Raw genomic sequence first — 21155 nt, forward strand, 5'->3', positions numbered from 1 at the left:
ATTCGCTAAAGTAGTTAAATTTGCTGTAAAATGCTCATCAGAAATATTACGTTCAATACAAATAGAATGTAAAAACAGATAAAAAGTTACAGAAAATCACAATGGTACATACATTCATTTGTATATGAATTATAAACATAAATGTGGAGTTTAATAATAAGAGATTATTACCTTGAGTAGAAATTGCAACACTAGAACTAGAATAATATACATCTAGATTCTAGGTTTTATAATATAAACATATTTCAGTTTACATAGTAGAATTGTTCTTTTGTCTACATTTCGCAGAGGGCAACGCTATTTTGAGCATAAAATCTAACTTCACCATACAAAGTTTGCTCACGTTTTTTTTTTTTAAATTTCTGTATATTTTCATTTATTCCAATCACTACGGTTTTATTATTTATATTTTATCTTGATGTTTGCTGTTGAAAATTTCAACGGCTTCCCGATATGTTCCGTAATTTTCACGATAGTAAAATTTCTGTTTTCCTTTAAGCTGAAAAATCTTAATACCTGATAGTTACAATTTAGGTTTTACACTATGTAGAAGTTTTTATGATGACGAACATATTTTCGAAATATTAATAATGAAAATGCTGCGATTTTAAACGGTAGTAATGGATTATTCTAGTTTATCATAATTGATGTTTGTCCAACGAAATCAGCAAAAAAATATTGAAATACATGTTTTTCTTCGTTTTTCGGTGTTATTTTTGAGTTTTCATTTTCAAAAGCTGTCGATCTATATTATTTTATTGTACCTATTTTTCTTATCAATAACTATCTTAATGAACATTTTTTTATCATTAATATAGACTTCTATGATAATAGGTGACTATTGAAACTATTTTTTTGTTACTAAAGGGTTCTAAATGGAATTTTATTCTAAGTTCATTGTAAACAAAAAGCTTGTTTATTTCAACATTCGTAAAAGAACTATAATCAGTACTTCACGAAATATAAATTTTAATATAATCATAATTATCATAATATAACTGTAAATTAATTCAACTTAGATTCGCACAAATTATTTTCTAATTCAGTTTAAACCGTTCTTGTCGGTTGTTTTATGACCTAAAAATAATTCTTTGAGTTGTAAAAAATGCTGCCAAGCCCCTGCAGCATGTGAAAGAACACATGAATGGGCTTGTCAAATAAACACTCAAGTGAGAAGACTTGAGCTTGAGTTTGGTAGTTAGAAGATTTTACAGGGAGCATTGTTTATATTTAACACTTTACCAAACCAGCTAAAATAAACAAAAAAAATATATATGCTATTGTTTTATTTTCTCTTTGTGAAATAGATGCTTCATTAATTAAAGTGATAGGTATAAGTAAACAGATACGTTGTTATTTATGCTGAAATAATATAAAGTGTTTAGAATTGGATAAATATTTGAAATTTATAGGGATACTCAAATGAAATTGGGAAGATATTGAATATTTTGTCTATTTGTATTTTGGATTTGGATTTTGGTTGGATACAAATTTTAGTTAAAAGATTATTATTATATATTCGCAAGTTTCGCAAAAATAAACTGTATGTATTATTTTATCAATTGTCAATACACAAGCCAGCAGGTATACAATGCGTTAAAATAAATAAGTTGAATTATCCTTAAAAATTGTTCTACTACTACTATTCAACAAGATTTATCCATGCATCCTAATAAGTCAGGAATATACCGAGTATAACAAAAAGTATTCGGTAGCAAAGAGTAGGAATATTGATCCTTATTTGAATGCCGTAGGTCTAGAACAGGGGTTCTAAACTTTGAAGCCTTAGGGCCACAATAATTTTTTCGGTATCTTCCAAGGGCCAAAACAATTTTAATTTTTCTGCCCCGTTAATTCCGCGAGAGATTGTAGAAAATGACTTGCCTGCTGTACGCTGGTTTAGTTGCGGAAGAGTCCGCAAGTGCTTTTTTGAACTTCGAGCAGAGATTTTTTTGAATGAGAAGCCTCGCCCTTGTGTCGATGTAGAAAATAGTGAATGGCTGTAGAAATTAGCATTCTATATCGATTTGAAAAATCATATGAACGAACTGAATTTAAGGTTCCAAGGAGAAAATCAGCTTCTCCCTGATTTATACATCAATATCAAATCGTTTAGGCAGAAACTAATACTATTTCAATCGCAATTATACAATTGAAAACGCAGCTGTGATATGTTTAAGAACAAATATCAAAATTCAACTTTGTTGGAATTTTATAAGAGTCTTCCGCTAGTACAATTTCAGAATTGCATAAATTTGCTCGTAAGTTCATCCAAGATGAAGTACACAATTCTATAAATATGATTGATGTTAAGCTTAGATTCTTAAGTTGAGTTTTTCACGTCATCAACGTTTTACCTTGCAAGTAAATAAAACTGGGTAATTATTATCATTCTGTATTTCCATTTTCTTGTATTAAACTTACAACAAAATTAATAACAACAGTAAAACATTGGACCCGATTGATGACATTGGTCTTAATCTGTCGAGTGCTGGATTGATGGCACTGGCGGGCCGGATCTGGCTCGCGGGCCCTAGTTTCGAGACCCCTTATATGCACATAAAACGACTTATACTGCAACCACTGGTTTATAGCGAATCCCTAATAGCCATTCCTCAGAGTCATTATAAAGACCTATACCAATAATTTTAGGTAGCACTGAGGAACAAAGGAAAATATTCGAAGTGGTATTTTGCTTTTATGCAAATTTCAGTTCAGTTCAGCTCTTCTGACACCAGACCAGTTTTCGCAGTTTTGACAATTGTTCTTTATTTCTTTTTTTCCTGCATAAATCTGTTCTCCTAGACTTTTTATATCCAATACAACCTGATTCTCGTCTAGTTTTTGGTCTTTCAGGAAATATTTTCTCGTTAGATCTTCATTATGTCATTATCTCCTATCGTTTTTCCATTCTTTTGATATGTCCGTATCATAGTAAACTTTTTGATTTAGGTCAAATAATAGGTAGTCAATGAAAAACACACTTTTTTACGAAAAATATTTTTTAGACAAAGTTACTCATTTATTTATTCACAAAAAGTTAGTTAAAAAATATAGGTATCTAAAACGTTTAGTTATATTTATATTTATCAAAAGAACAAATTAGGTTTGATATAGCTGGTGATGATTTCAAATGAGAATGAAACTCTTGGCACGTTTTTTTAAATTCACCTTAATTATCAATGTCGCCTTTAAAACTGAAATTTGTAACTTGTATTTTCTCAGATATCCACAATTTGTTCATAACATAAAATACTCTTTCTACCGAAGCATTCGTAGCAGACAAACATAATAAATATTCTATTAAAATACATGTTTTCATGCTGAAGATTGTTGGAGTTGAAGTGTTTGAATACTTCCACCCAACGGGTTTCCGTGGTAACATTTGAATTATTCCATTCTGTTACTTTTTGCGATCAAATTTAATTAGAAATTAGAGAAAATTCATCAAAAACTCTATTATTAGTCAATAGATTGCTTGTCAATTAATACATCCAGAGATTTTTTAATGACTTCCCATGTGGGGACCTTTTCCAAATCAACCCACTAAAAGATATCTCCATTGTGCTCCTGATATTCACGGCTTTTTTTATAAAATTCTGTAACCGTCCTATTCACAACCTCTTCATCGATATCAGTATCATTTACTTTCAATCTCAACATTAATTGATGGACCATAAATGGTAAAAACTAATTGGTCTGATTTTCCGTTAAATTGTCTTTTAATTTGAAAATTTTAAAAAATGTAGGGACTTTGATTTCGAAACAAACTAAGCGCACCAGCGCTCGAACGTAAACTTACATCACAATTTTTGGTTGAATGTTTTCTAATTAGGTGAACGTCGTAATAGTTAAATATTTTTTTTTAGTTTTCGGATTTTCGGTTCAAAATCATGAAATATGTACAAAAACACGTGTTTAAGAATATTTCATCCTCTTAATCTTCAATTTTTGACAGACAAATTATGTAGCCTGTTATAATGTCATTATACGTTTTCTCTATCACCATTTTTTCGCAAAAGTTCAGTTTCTTTCATAAAAAAAATATTCCTGATAGAAATCCGTGGATAACTTTCACATAGGTTGTTATTATTACAGTTTAAAAATGATGTCCACAAATCCAAAACGATTTTATTTTCGTTAATAGGTATATTAATTTAGAAAACATATATATAATTATAGTAGGGACAACTTCACTGAGATAGGGCTCGAAGGCCCTTTTTTCTGAAAGAAAAACAAAACCGTATAACCAGACGTTAAATCTAACGTGTCTCATAATTACCCTACTTCCTATATAACCCGTGCGAGCCTCTTTACATGTCTAATACCGGAAGAAGGAGTGCAAAAATGTACGGAAGGGATGTCATGTTACGTCCGTTTTTTGTTGTATAACAATTGGTGAGTAATAAGGCAGTTGGTTTTATTAAGGGAAAGTGGTAAATTGTCGTTTAGTACATTCGTTTAATTTTTATTATTTAAATACTAAAAGTTGAAAATATCGTATCGTAATATCGTATCTAATCTAGAAACGATTAATTTATTATTGAATTCGTTGACACCGTTAATGATTGATAGCAATCGGAAAGTTATTAAAAATAAATTGAAATATTTTTAGTAGTCAAGGTGACTTCAATAAGAGTTACTTATTTATAAAGTGAACGTTGTAATTTCTTGTGATATTTTAATGTTTCAACGTATGGTATTGTTGAATTGGCAAAAAAAACGAAATGTTGAAGCAGAATGATTCAGCAAATAAATTTAACAACTGCTCAAATGTTAGATATTCATTAAATTCGATTATAAAATATATAAAAAAATTTGATAGTAGGTATTTCTTAAAAGACTATTTTGTTATTTGTTAGTGCTATTATAGAATAATAAAAAATAATAAAATAAAAGCTAATATTCTGTGTAATCCCATTCGCACGTATACCTGCCTAAAGTTGAAAATTTCTAAGCTTCTGCATAGTTTTTCTTCGTAGTCGTAATTAGATTATTTGCAATTGATCCCAAGGAAAATTTAGGATATAGGATTTAGATCATGCGACCTGATTTGAAGCGGTAGATGAAGAAAACCTAGATTTTCTATTTCTTCTAAAACCGCCGCAGTTCGACGTGGTCTCGCATTATCTCAATAAAAAGGAACTGGGTGCCTAAGGCGTCAGGAAAATGTGGCAATACTACTTGATCCATATACACCGGTCCTGCCATATTTCCATCCAATACAATCCACTTAGTATGACCATTAAAACAAATTCCTGGCCAGACCATAATTTACGCAAGGTAACTTTTAGATGCAAGGGCGTCAATGAATTTATTCATATCCGTTTTCGTCTATTGTCTGAGACCATAACATCAAAAAGTCTGTGAAAGTCGCTATTATGCCAGTTTTGGTGTTCTAAAACCCAAACTAATCTTTGTTGCCTATGCGTAGGTATCAATGGTACTCTGCTATCTTAAATCGGCATTACGGATTCTTCTCCTTATTGAAGATGTCGATACAGAAACACTAGAATTCTAAAAGTATTACGAGGATTTCTACAAACCATAAGTTCCTAGTAACTATTATTGAAGGCGGTTGTTACTCTCCCAATTCTTCGTCTTTCTGGAATAGTTTTGGTTTCCTAAAACCTATCAAGCATCCTCGAAATGACACTTTAGGACACATTTAGTCGATTTGCAACAGCTATATATTAGCCCATGAAGTATCTTTCTAACATTATTAAAATTAACAAAACTCTATGAATTTTATAAAACCGGTTATTATTTTAGTACAATTAAAAATAAGCAATTCTGAATCAATACTTATCAGTTTGAAAAAGTCAAATGACAATTTTCCAAAAACAACACATTTTTTTATGATGATATCAACTTTTGATGAAATACATCGATTTAGAAATAACCTCAATTTTTAAAAAATGTGCATATTTTGATACATATATTAAGAGATTGCTAAATTCATAATATTTTCTGATTTTTTCCTATGATTAAGATTTTTAGGTATAATATTAAAAATTGTGGAATTCAGAGAAGTATTGATCCTATGGAAATTTCACTGGAGAATTATATTCATCTTTAGTAGTAAAATAAAGTAATTCCTCATTAAACAAGGACTTTTCTTGCTCGCAGAACATACAAGACGTAACTAAAAATAAGCTGAATTATTTTATGATAAACAAAGTGAAGAGCTAACATAAAATGTGAATCATTCTTTCAATATATCTTTTATCTACCCTTTCGTGGAGGGCATGCGTCTTTTCGTCATTTTAGCACTGGAAGACTTTTAACGGCCAAAAGCTCATGGGTCAACAGCAACTTGTGATACTTCGCATTGTCATGCTGAAGAAGGCTATTGGTTCTTTGCCCCAATATTTTGAAATTGATAGATCACAAGAGGAAGAACGATAGAATGAGCAAATAGATCACGCAATCTTGCACTATTAGATGTCACTCAAGGTCTAAGATGAAATCTAAATTCAGCACAAAATTAGCTGAAAATAATGAACGAAAATAAACAGAAATATTCTAATCACATTTTATACCCTTTATGCAAATTTACTTCTACTGTTATCAATTGTATACCTACATACAGAAAAATGCAGCGTCAAAATGAATGTTTTAAAAGAAGGGATTCGAAAAGGGGTTACTGTAAGTGTTCAAATTGATGTCTATTTGGATTGATGCATTTAAGATAACGTTTCTCAACGGAGAGACGAGTCCCAAATAACTTATTCTCAAAAATCATTTGAACACTTTAATCCAGAGAAATAATAAAAACCAATGCGTGTTCTTTGGAAATGATTTGTAGATCATAGCATATTTATATTACATTTGCCAGATATGAAATGAAATTGATCCAACCTGAAAAAGTGATATCCAAATTAGGAAGGTACATTATCTATTGCATTCACACTATCAGTATATATGCAACAAAAAATGTTAAACTTGATGTTTCATGTATATCCGAAAAGCCAAACGTAGAAATTTTCATGATTTTACAATAAGTATTTTCCCATATACAGATAGTATTAACTCGTTGTGGGACACCTTGTATCTGTATCAATTAACTTAATCATAGGAATAAACGAAATATTCATAGTTTGAAATAATCGGTTGGAATATTTTATTGTAAATGTTGTATTAAACACATCAATGAGCCTTAAAAATTTGTATAAAAAAATTTCAGTCATATGGGTGACTATTATAGCGGTGGAAAGAAAGCAGCTGATAGGAAGTCGACATAAGGATGTTTTTCAAGGTCTAAAACAAACATGCCAGTGTTATAAAAATAACCACAACACTTATAAGTTATATTTCTTTGAACTGAATAGGGTGAATAATTCTTAATAACTTATATTTTGTTATAAGTACTTGTTAACGATGATATATCTTTAAACTGTGAAAAAATATTGAAGAAACATTAATTTTAAATATTTATAAATCTAACAACGCTTCTTTTCAATAAATACATGTTTGCAAAAACGAAACAAATTCTATTTTGTTAAATAACTATACCAAGAATAAATATGGAATAAGCAAGTAGTAACAACAAGAATTATGCTTTATATCTCCATAGAATGCTTGGAAATATCTTGTTTAGATAGGTATGAGTGCATATCGATACTCTCTAATCAATTCCTAGCTAAAATGTTTGACATACATTTAAAAACCCGTACATGTATTGAATTTTGTAATGATTTGTGTATCCTCATTATACGAGGGTGGTTCAAATATATACCGGCATTTTTAAATAAACGACCGAAGAATTTAGTGTTGTACAAATGGTTTCACTGGATGCGTAGAGAACAGCCGGGACCGCGTACCTAGGTTTCCAACTTAAGGGTTTTCCCACCAAATTTGGGGGGGTAAATGTGGGATAGGATAGTTTCAAGGGTATTATATTTTAGCGGTATTTTTAAGGATTTTTATAACTTCAAATATCGATATATAACATTTTAAAGAATAAGTTGCGTAACAGAATGTCGATTGAAATAATATGAGTAAAGAATTTAAAAAAATGATATTGCTAAATGAAATTTTTTTATTGTTTGAAATTGATTATTTTTATTAGTTTTAATATTATTTACTTAGAAATATTTAATTATTTATCTTATAAATATAGCTATGTGATAGAAGCACATTGATAGATTAGAGACGTGATTAAAAGAACAAATGAAAAGGATAATAAAAGCTAATAAAAGCTGCAAAAATGAACGCAATGAGAAGGGCATCTAGGACATCAATACTGAATAATGAGAGATGTAGAAGAGACAGTTATAACATGTATAGAAAGAAAAATATAGTATAGAAAAGAAACAACTGGTATGCTACAGACATGTCTGTGCATATAACAGAAGCAAGGTTACCAAAGATAATACTGAGATGGATACCACCAGAAAACCAGTAAAGAGAAAGTCCAAGGAAAATATGGATGGAAGGAATAAAACGATTATTTTGTATGTAACATCCAAAAGTGAGAATTTCCATAGATAGTTTAGTCACCTTTTTATGTATCGGGCAGATAACTGTTCACATACTTGGTAGTCTCTTTTGTTTTCATATTTCTTATATTAACTTTGTGATTGGGCACTGGCCGGCTAATTTCAGAAGTAGGTACGGTTACCGTTCTCCCCGGGTTTATTACAGTTTGTAATTGATTTTATTTCTTCCTGGATTTCCTATTTAGTAGAATCCAATATACTTTCTATATTTGCCTCCCCCCTTCTTCTATCGACTCCTCAAATATCTGTACTTCTTCGTCTTTAGTATTAAGCAGTTTATTAAAGTAGTCTTTCCATATTTCTATCTTCATGTTTGAGCCTCCCACTTATTCTCCTCTTTCGGTTCTGCAATATGTCGTCATTCCATTTTTTATTTGCTTACCTCTTTCAATTTCTTCCTGGAAGTTTCTATTTTATCATGTAATTTTCTTCCATCTCAGTTAATTTTTTCTTTACATGTTTTTATCTGTCTTCACTTTACTTAAACATTAGAATTCCAATTTCATACAGTATAAATAAACACAAATACGAGTGGGGACTGTATGTTTTGCAATTAAAATATGATACTATAGTTGAACGTAACCATACCGTGACGTTACCTTCCAGAAAAACGATTTCTTCACCTGCTGGTTAATATGATAACCACGATCTGTGTTGAATAATATACTCAATTTTTCCAATTCTCCCAGCACAAGCAAGTCGGTGTTCAAACGAGCAAGGCTGAGAATGGACGGTTCATTATCTCTTTGATATTTCGCCGCGCTATGCCAATACACATTTTTATTATCGTTCTGGCTAACTTGTCGGTAACGTGCTTGTCAGATTCCTGAATAAGGTACTTTTTGATAAGTTAACGATAACCTGCGGCGTCACATGAACGTGGTCTGTAAAATAACAAAGATGGAGATTGTTTATCTTTGAATACCAAAAAAAAAGCTTGAATTTGCAGATCTTTTTATTGGATTATTTAACGTTGATGTTTTCATTAAGATAAACATCTTACTAAGATTTATATTAGCGAGTATAATATTCTTGAGAATGAAAACATTGCTGATGTATTAAATTACAAGAATATGAAAAAATAAAATTGTTTACTTGGCTCGATTTAGTTTTCCTTCGAGATATTAGTTAAATAAAAAGTGTAAAAATTGGTTTATTTCATTAATAATGCTCATTTACCAGCTACACTTGATGTGGAAATCTGATTTCTCAGCTACAGGAATAATTTTACACATGAATTGCATAAATTGAAATGATTAAAGCTCTCTAACTGTATTATATTTAGTGTCTATATAGTAAAAATTGTGACATCACAGAAAAATATAGTTCCCATCACTGTGCTCTAATGTTTTGACTTCAAGCAGAGTGCTCTATATAAGGTCTCATTTTCAAGGTTTGAGAATAACAAGTAGAAAATCACGTTTTATGATGAAGATACGAGAATGATAGTTCTGAAGAATGTACCGGGTAGGATTCGACTTAAAATGAAGTTCTTTTATTTGGAGTGTTATTTTTTACGGAGAGAATGAGATTACTGGGGCAGAATGACTAGGTTCGAAGACTAGCCATTGACGTCCAAAGTGACACTTCAAAAACTCATCACCCAACCTAACGTTACCTAAAGTCGTGGAATATACTTAAGAGTTGAATTCGAGAGTTCTGAGAGTCAGGAAATTGTCGTTAATTCGACGGCACTCTGACAGCACTGATCACTCTGCACGTCAATGGCTTAGGTCTTTTTTTCCTTCAAAATTAGGAAGAAGAAAGTCACAAGAATTCTTCGTCATTGACAGTTCTCTCGACAAGATGAACGCACAATTTTCTCCAGTTGTTTCTCAGTTCAGATGTTTCGGCACCATTTTGATATATTTATCCATACCTTTTCCAAATCGTCTAATCACAATTTGATTTACGGATAAAATATTTGAATATAACTCCAATCATTTTGTTTATTACACGATTGTTTATTCTCACAAGAGGCCTAACACATTCAACGTTTTCGTTAGTTCTTGACTTGAAGTTTCCCCTTCAACTGGTACGTCAACGTCTGTCTAGAATTCTAGATTCCTGGTCATTGGAAGTTCTAAAAACAAATACACAAAAAAATTTAGATTCAATTATCAATTAGCCCGCGAAGTTGATTAAGCTTATATTCTTGTTTCTCTAACTAGACGTCTCGAAGAACGCGCGCGCTGCATACTACACCGAACTCGAAAAATTAACATCTTTTTTGCTAATAGAGATTGAGGGAATTTTTTTAAAAATTTCCTTGAACTATATACTTTTAGACTGTATATGTAGTGATGGATAATTAAAAACTTTTTCATTTCAATGTAAGATGTCATAATACCATAAAAAAATTTTTCCAAAATTTCCCGCTCAGCCGGAAAATGCTTTGGAAATTTCGAACAGCTTTTGGTACCCTACAAAATAGTTGAAGAATGGGCCATTAAATATTAATAAAGAAATATTGATGTTTATCGAAAATTTCTTTTAAAATTCGATTTTGACAAGGTTTCTCTAAATTCAATTTAAAACAAACTTCATATTCGGATTCAGTGATCTCGAAAACATAAAGATATACTACTTTTAGTCATTAGTACGAATCTGGTCACTTTTGCGTGATTCTAAGCGTCTTTTTGGGGGGTTACCGCCCGCCTATTTATTATGCTCGGTTTTTGAGGTGTGTTAAACTGCGCAAATTCCATTAGTCTTAAATAGAATATTATATAAATATTTTCACGTAGATTATTTTACAATCTCATCTATAGATATCCTAGGTGTTAGTATAGAAGGTGGCATATTTGTCTGGATTATTTTTATCATCTATAGCGCCTATAAATGATTGACAATGAGCATTTACTCCATAAATTCAATATATATATATATATATATATATATATATATATATATATATATATATATATATATATATATAAATTAGTTAAGCAACTGCTTATCTTAATTGATATTCAATTAACACTTATATAATTTATTATTATCATTTATTGATAAGTTGTGCTCAATATGGTCAATACAGGTCAGAATTATGACCAGTAGCTGATAAAGTATTTGAAATATTTTTAGAATAGTTTTGAATATTTTTTGTTTAAGTACCTATTTGACAAATTTATATCAACAACTGCTGTTAAGTACTATATTCATTGAACAATGGGGTGAGTAAATATTTTATTACAAACCAGAAGTGAGAAACTTAGTAATTTATCCTCAGAAGAAGCTTTGAGCAAAAATAGAGCTAGACAGAAATTACTGGGATGTGAAGAATAAGTATTTTTCAGGGACTTTAAGTGAATACACGACTGATATCACCGACAGTTGAAGATTGAGAAATCATAAAATTGAGAACTTTTTTTAAAAATTACTTACTAACAAAGGACATCTGGATTGTGAAATAATTATTCAATAAAGAAGTGCTATGAACAGTCATTAAGTTTAATTTAATACCATCAATAATAGTAAAGTCATTATTCAGTCTTTCAGCTGATAATCATTGGGAAGGTTCGAAGGGGTATAAGGAGATGTTGGGATCTCGCTTAAAAACATTTGATAATGGTCCTTAACGTAGAACAACTTTGTTATATAAAAGAATAATCGAGAAAAAAAATTACTTTTCCACATTAGTACGTTGTACATTTTAATATAATTTCTGGTCTTCAACACCAGTCCACCTCTGTCAATTTGTAATAGACATTTACTAACGAGACTTGAGTAAATTGTTTTAATATACATCCGGTCAGTGTAATTGATATAATTCGACGAGAGGAGAGGTCAAAGCCGTTCTATGATACGCTCGCACTACATGAATGAGATCATATAATGTTGTCTCATTGATAACTTTCAAATAGGCTGATGTTAATTAGATTCCGCATATCATGGACTCTTAAGCGAGCTTCCTCATTACTTTAAACAGCATTATAGATTAATAAAGACCGTGAAGTTATTGAGTTGTTTTCACAGATGATTTGAAAAAATATGTATGTGAAGAATGATGTCAAGAATCAGAGTTTACAATATTATTATTATTATAATTAATAATCTTAAAAACGCAAGATAAATAAGTTAACTAAAAGGGAAGAAAATGAGATATATTAACATTTCTTCTAATACTTCTAATTCATATTTGAGAAAGGAAGTTTTATCTAATGTTTTTGTAATAAAGCTTTGTCAAAACTTAGTAACTTCTTTTTTTTTTCAAAGAATAATATTCACAAATTGGCCATAACTTCTGCAAATTCCTCTTTGCTTGAACTATGTTTGTGAATATGTCTCTAACATTCTTCACGAACATGGTATTCTTCGCTTCCATTATTAATCTGGAGGATCTGTTCAATTAGAGGTAATTCCATAGGAAACATTTTCTGCAATTGAACATTATTATAAATTGTCTATTCCATTTCTTTCTCATAAAAGGTTGGTCACAACTTTTGGAAATTGCTTTCAGCAAGTGCAATTCTGAATAGTTCTCACACCCCTGGGTAAACTGAAACATTCCTCGAAAAAGATCAAATCTAGAATATGCCTTAGGATGAAGTACCGAAAAAGTTCAACTTTAGGAAAAATGTAGCTTAGAACTGAACTTTTGATTGTTGCAAATTGAACCCAAACTACTAAATTGGAATTAACAAAAATGAGACGAAATGGTACAGGGATGGCTCCAAAACAGCAAACAGAACTGCAATATGACTTTATGGGCCAAGAACCAAAAACTCTGAACGCTTAACAATACATCAAATTAATTATCGCCAATAGGAATTATCTGACAACCCTCTAGACATTAGAGCTCTGAGCTGTCATAAGATCCAAGATGTTCTGGGAATTCCTGGACAAGTAAATGACCTAGGTAAGAAGAATGATAAGTTACCCTTCAATGTGTTACAGAGCATACTGGAGTGGAGGGAAATGAAATAGCCAACACATTTGCTAAAGTAGGGGCAGATAAACCCTTATAGGACCTAAGCCTTTTTGTGAAATTATCAATACATCCGCCCTGTATATTATCATATTCAAACTTGGTTAGGAAATGATTTAGATCCCCAGAGGTAGGATTGGATTCTGCATCATTAATTCTTGGTATGTACGGACGAGACTAACGGTCGACCGTTATTCGATGTATATAAAAAAATATTTCGCATAAAAAATGTAGACAATTCCATTGTCTTCAAGATTTGAAATAAAATTAAATAGCATTCAATCTACAAAACACGAAATATTAACTATTTTTGTGACTTTTGATTAAGACACGAAACTAACTTTTAGATTGATAAAATGAAGGTTTATACGAGTTTCAGGTTATTATCTCTGATTTCGAGGTGAAGAGATTAATATGATTGGACTGTATCGTATAAAGATATCTGTTGGATTACTGGGTCTAAAGGTTCATTTAAAACGATAGTATTATATAAAATAAATCAAAGTTTTACTTGTTAATTAAAATTTCATTGAGCTAAAGCTAAAATTAAACAGAATTGTCATTTGGGAGTAAACTAGATGCATAAAATATTTTTCATATGAAACATTTACATTTTTCCATAATAAACTATGCTCAAATAACAATAATTTTCTCAATGGATAGTCAACTCTAGGTATTTCTCTTATTTTCAGAACAGTAGGTAGTGTTAAGTTGTAAAGATAACATAGATAAAAATGTGTCGTCTTTCGTGTCTGTTATATTGGCTGTGAAACATATTTCTGAGAAAGCAGTGGACGAGAAACTTTTTATTGACTAAAAATATACTAGTTTTTAGAAATAGTAAGTTTTTTATGAATATGAAAGATAGAATATTTCCAACTGAAAAATAAAATTTTGTTTTATAAGAAAACGGATATATTTCACATAAATTTCTTCAATTTCTAATTTCTTCGACCTTTTAATGCTTCTAAATATTCTTGATTTTAGATCTCTTCTGTTTTAAAATTATTTTTTTTAATAATTTATTATATTTTTAAAATTAAAAATTCAAATCACTTATTAAGCATAAGGTTGTAAATACCCAAGTAAAGTTGTTAAATAATAATAAAGTATTTAAATTTATTTTATTAGACTCAGTAATTCATTTGGCAAAAATACAAATTTGCAAAAGCAGTTTGCATTAGCCAAGGCATAGTAGAATAAAATATCAAGCAATATCAGTATTGAAAAGTGTCAAGTTTCATTTTCCCTATTAGAAACGATAAATATACAACATCAAAAAAGTAAATATTAATGATAAGTTTTTGGGAAGAATTTGAAAATGTGTGTGCAATAAAAAACAGCGCATCACTTAGAGGCTTACACTAAAAGGATAATAAAGCATACTAAGTGAAGATAATTTAATTGGAAATGTAGCAATAGATCAAATTATCATTAATCTTGATAAATAAACATTTTCGAAGATGATAATTTAGTAAAAAAAACAGTGAACTCGATGATAGTGATTTATAGAAATTGAATGTGCATAACAGATCTTAAACAGAGTTCACGGAAACCCGTTTGCGTCTAGGAAAGGGCAAAGTTTCTCAGAAAACTTGTAGTAGATGGCAAGGTATATAACTTGACATTATGAAAAGGCTTAATGCCCTGAAGATTTTTCAATTACAAATGTCATTCAATGTTAACACATCTCTAATTATAACTACCCTTTTAACATAAGGTAGAACTAAAATATCGACTATTGATCTACACTTCCATTTATCTTGTGGACCAAGAAACTATCATTAAATTAGAAATATTCAATTTTTTCAATTTCCTATTTCTTAGATCTTTTTTATATGTTTATGTTTTTAAATCGTCTTCATTTTAGATCTCTTCCGTCATAAAATTAGTTTTTTTTTAATAATTTTTGGAAGATAGATAAAGACTAAAAGTAGTCGAACTGTAAAAATTTATATCTATCTTTCAAAAATTATTAAAAAAAAAAACTAATTTTATAACAGAAGAGATATAAAATCAAAACGATTTAAAAACAAAAATTAATCAATTTACATGATAAAATTACTTTTATTATAATCATTTTTGATTAATGCTAACAAAATCTTTTTGGCTGCTAAACTATTTTGGCTTTATTTACATATATCTTATAAATTTAAATATGTGACGCCACTGAGGCGCGAAAGACTAAGCATCTACCATCTTCATTTTTACCGTCTCTGCATTCATCTTATCCAAAGGACCGTAAAGCGAGACAGTGTTACCTGATCGAACCATTGTATAAAAGAGAAAAAAAAAACAACCTTCAAGGGCATCCAGAACACACTACGGATTGAAGGAAGCGGCAAGGAGTGAGTAAAAGAAAGGGGAAGTAACACGAGAATGAGAGAGAAGGAAGAATAGAACAATCGTATTTTAATGGGTTCATAAAGTTAATTGTTGAGGTTTGATTAATGGAAGGCAGGTATGTTGAATAAGGACAAGAGGGGTTAGATGTGGTACGAGGGTTTATTATTCGGCGGCATTTTTATTTGGATTTTAAGCTAATCTCGTACTGTATGGTTAGTAAGTAATTTCATAACATATAACCTGTCAAACTGAGTATTCTATACATATGAATATGTAGTTCAAAATAATTATTTTAATACATATAAATGGCAAAAAATGAACAGCTATCAACTTTTTTATAAAATAATTGATAAATATTGTTTACTTATAAAAACAGTAAACAAATATTGATAAATGCCCTAGTTTATTGTAGTGTTGATATTATTAATGTGCCTAAGCGAATTTTAGACAAAACTAGATTGTAATTATCAATATAGAAGATTTACCACTTTAAGATCATTTAAAAATAGAACTTCTCATATACATCAAGCAAGATCAATGTTCAACCATTTAAAACAAATTCAACTGTAGTGTGTATTGTAATTTGACAAAATAACACTTTTGTTTGTTTTATAAAAAGCATGACCTAAGAAAAAAAAGTTTCTATGTACCGAAAATATTTGCAATAAAATCTGTATTCCTTCTGCGAAATTTATCGTCCTATCTGTTAAAAACTAACAATTTTAAAGGAAAATTGTATCAGATAGTTTAAATATTTATTACTGATTTAATATGCCTCGAATTTTGGGATCATACTTCATAAATTATACGATTTGTTGTCGATTTAAAGCCTCAACTATTAAATAAACTATCTGTCCGTACCACAAAAACATTAATACTTACGCACTGTAACCTCCTTTGGATCAAACTTCTCCACAGTTCCCTCCATCTCTTTAATTCTAACCTTGAGATTTTCTGATCTCTTTTTAATATCTTCCAATTGTTGTCCCAAATCATCGAAAATATCATTAGCCGCCAATAACAACGAAGCAAGTTGTCGGAGGGCATTACACAATGTGTTATTGGCAACGGCTTCCAATTCGAAATCACCGATTTTAGGATGGCCATCGTCGTCAAAAAGTTGAGCTCTGCTCAAAAATTTGGGCTCGACAAACCGCTGCACGAAGGGCATCACACAAAACACTAAAACACACTTCTTTCACACACAATCACTGTCTCATTTTTGTCACATGGCGATGTTTTTTGTACCGTTGAAAATACGCGCTAAACCGCGCGCGTTTTACCTCTCCTCTACCTTCAAGAGCCGACGAACAATTGAAGAACGAACCGGTAAGTTGATCGTTCGCGCTGTTTGAATTTTTTCTTGCGTTCGAATGCAAGCAAAACTTCAGAGTAGTAACGTCTCGCCATCTTTACAGGAAAAGCCGAACTAAGCCATGTGAACTTGCAGAAGTTTACCCATAGGTAACGAAGAATTATTCTTAAATAATTAGATTATCCTTTCGTTTAGAAATCATATATTATTTATATATTTCTTCTTTCTCATATAAAAATTGATTGCTATGAATACTTTGAAAAAAAAATATCTGTATTGACAGTGGGTTTGAATTCAAATTGCAATTTAGACTTTCAACTATTTAATACCTCATTCATTTTTACTAGCATCTAATTGAGACCCGTAAAAGAGGAATAAGTCAGTTAATGTAAAGTTTTATAGTGCTTATGACCCCGCATACACATCAGAAATAACCAAATTCAACCATAACTAAGAAACAACATCAACAAATCTCGATACTGCTGAAACTTGAAACAATGAAAGAGAAACGAAAATTTTTGTTATCATGCAAATTACATTTGTATATAGGAACAAGATTTTGTTTTGTGAAGTGCTATTCAAATCGGCACGAATTAATCGCCAAGGACAAAGACAAGACAAAAACTTTATAAATAGTTACCAGCGCGAACTCTAAACTGGAACAACATAACGTGAATGACAGCGTCAGCGCGGGCGCGAAAGTTAGAGTTTGTTAATAAACCCAACTTTAAATGGAAAGAAGGCCTGGGATTACCGTTTTCTTGTCAGGAGAACATATTATTATAAAGATATATACAGGAACATCGAAACTATTTCAATTTTTGTTCTACCAGTTCTAGGTGCTGTTATCCTAGTATAGAATAAGTACTAGTGCTACGAATGATGCTCAAAATTGTATGTTTCTGTTTGAGGATATCAAACCTTCTATATCATAATGGTATCCTGTTCAGAGTTTGTTAAGTTAAACCATTGGATGATGTGCATCGTCCAAATTCGTCTCTTGGCTTGGCTTGGCTCTTTTTTATCAACTTAATTTTATTATATAAAAAAGTAAAGAAGTTATCATATTCAGTTGTACAATTGTATACAAAAATTGATTTACCATAAGGACTAAAAATATGTACCTATAAATTATTTGGAGATGGAGCTGTTTCAAAAAGAAAAAGAATTTTACAATTGTATAATATTGTATAATAATAGAATCAAACATCATTGCCGGCTTATACAATTTTTGTAACAGAGAATTCTAACAAAAATTTTGCTAAATTTATAATTGATGATAAGAGTCCATTAATTATAACGTTCCGTTTATGCTATCCTGACGATCGATTTACTGTACTTCATGTGACACATTTCTAATAGTTTATAATTATTATAATAATTTTTAGTGAGAAACAATATATTCAATAATAAATAATAGTCATTAATACCTCTAACATATTGGATGGGATTATGGGATATAGAACTATTTGAATATAGAAAAAGTTTGATAATGACGTTTTTGAATTGTAAAAACTATTGTATTGATACTTATGAAATAATATATACCTAGTTGTGATAAATAATATATGTCTTATAAGTAATTAATAATCTTGGTATCACTGAAACATATATCTGATTAGGCAAACAGAAAATGTGTAGAGACTTAACAATGTTGAATTGAGTTTGGTAGTTTTTAATAAACTTCATCGTTTCATAATATCCTGTTCTAAAGAACGTATTCTAGGATAAATTCAAAACTGCTATGCGGATTCCTACCATTCCTGAAATAACTAGGGATGCAACAGTTGATTTTAATAGATGAGACTGTGTGAGTAAATGAATAAAATAGTAAAATTTGATTTTTTTCCATGATATATTATTATGAATTTATTTAATATTTTTAAATATATATATATATATATATATATATATATATATATATATATATATATATATATATATATATATATATATATATATATATATATATATATATATATATATAGAGAGAGAGAGAGAGAGAGATGGAGAGAGATATGTATATAGTGAATAATGAAGTCGTTAATGTTTGTATTTTAGTAGTTCAACATTAAGTAAAATACTTGGACTTCCGAACACACAGCAGCTTTTCTATTCTCCTGATGTGATCTACACGTTGTCAGGTCTTTTAATACAAGTTTAGTAAACAAAGCAAATGATAAAAGAAAGGCTGGTGGTTGTTTTTGTATCGAACAAGAATTTAACTCCAGATTTAAAAAGTAAAAATATATTTCAAATAATTTAAAGCCAATGATTTTCAAATCTTAATAGAAATTGAATATAATACACCAAGTGCGGGCAGTAGCCTCTTCGAATGTATATATTCCTGACTGTAGGACCGTAACGTTTCGGCTGCTTTATATGAGCTCCGCGATCAGAGCACCTCATGTGCGGAATTGTGATTGATCAACCAACATCTACAAGGTCAGAAATTGGTAATAAAAGGCAGTTGGCCTTATTAATTTGAAAATTTTAGCACCTCGTTTGCGAAAAAAAAAATTTCCACACCATTGAAAAGAATTCGCTGATAATTGGTCAATTGGATAAATAAATAATTGGCCAGTATTAATTTTTTAAATTAGAAATATTTTATTTACATAGATACTTACAATCCTAATTAATTTCTTAAATTTATTTATTATAATTTAAGTTTTTAACTCTTGCTTTATAGTTATATTGTAGTAACTCTAGCTTACTGAATAATTTTCAAATAGAAGAAAAAAAATTTAAATGAAATAATGAAGAAGTTTCTGGAATAGCTCAAACAGACCTGTGTTATGATGAGGACGCTCGTTCATTTGACAATTGGCCAGTTAAATACTAAAGAACTAATCATACAAAAACGTAAGTACTCACTGCCCTGATACAATTAACCGGCTAAAAGTCTGCGCGTTATGACAATGACAACTCATTCATTTTTTTCATTTTTTTTCAATATTATTTTAAAATAACCAATAGCATAATAGGCTGACCAAATATCAGCGAATTCTTCTCGATCGCTCATAAGTAGGATTTCTTAATTTTTCGGGAATTCCTGCTAAAATTTCTCAACAGCTTGTCTCTCAATAAAAAAGTTCTTAGCACGAGCTGCTTCATATAGCGTAAATGCTAACAGTGTTCTTCTTTAGGGTCTAGGGACACTATGAATAATCATACTCATTCTAAAATTACTGTAAGACATACATGATAAAAAAGTAGTTATTATTTGACTTTTCATATGGACAAAACTGCAAAAAGGAATGTATATTTTTTTTTGAAATAATAGATATAACGTAAACTTATTGATGAAGTATAGGCCAGCGGAATCTTCTGATGGAACAAGAAGAGTCGAATCCCGATTTAAAGCTGTCGAAACATTACTGTTTCATTATCAGGACTACATACTTTGTCAGAGGTACATTTTCATGTGAAATATCTCACTAATTTAGTTGGTTGAATTTTACAAAGATATATGAAATGAATATTACTGCTTGTTATTCATGATATCCTATTAGTAGCAGTGGAGGATTTCGTTAATTTCGAGTGCTATTTTCAGGCAAAGGAGGAGGATCCTTGGTTTGATAGACATAAATTTTTTATATGCTCTCAATTTCGATTGTTTCCAAATCTACTGACAATACAATATTCAGCTCAATATGTACAATATGGGTACCGACAACGTACAGCAATCGTTAAAAGACTAAATACATTTAACAAATATTGCTACTAACGTTTTCCATCTGCAACCATGCTCATACTGCCTTTTGATTTAGCATTAAGATTTGAGGTAGAAGTATCCTGTATTAGTTAGTTAAAATTATATTAAAGGAAACAACGTATGGAATAATAAAATTTATATTTGCCTTATAATTTCATATTCAGTATTTAAAATGATGTTATAATCTTTTTATCCTATTCAAATCTGCAATCCTGATAAGAATCAGGAATGTTTCGCTCTTGTTGGCGACAACAACCGATAGAAAAAATGTATCGAATTCAAAATTCTTCTTTCTTCTCTTACTTACAATTACTCGGCTAAAATTCTTCACATAAATTCGTTCAA

At 30.2% G+C, this 21155-nt stretch overlaps 1 protein-coding gene across 1 annotated transcript in view; it reads right to left on the bottom strand.

The window, feature by feature from the left end:
- The window catches only part of LOC130448760 (serine-rich adhesin for platelets), a 262356-nt gene extending 245263 nt beyond the window's left edge, over window positions 1-17093 (bottom strand). The window contains exon 1 of the mRNA XM_056786265.1: window positions 16660-17093. Within this exon, the coding sequence (XP_056642243.1) occupies window positions 16660-16948 (289 nt within the window). The 5' untranslated portion in view covers window positions 16949-17093. The remainder of the gene's footprint in view (window positions 1-16659) is intronic.
- Window positions 17094-21155: the final 4062 nt, after the last annotated feature.

This window comes from Diorhabda sublineata, chromosome 9 (assembly GCF_026230105.1).
Source record: "Diorhabda sublineata isolate icDioSubl1.1 chromosome 9, icDioSubl1.1, whole genome shotgun sequence".
NCBI classification, from domain to species: Eukaryota; Metazoa; Arthropoda; class Insecta; order Coleoptera; family Chrysomelidae; genus Diorhabda; species Diorhabda sublineata.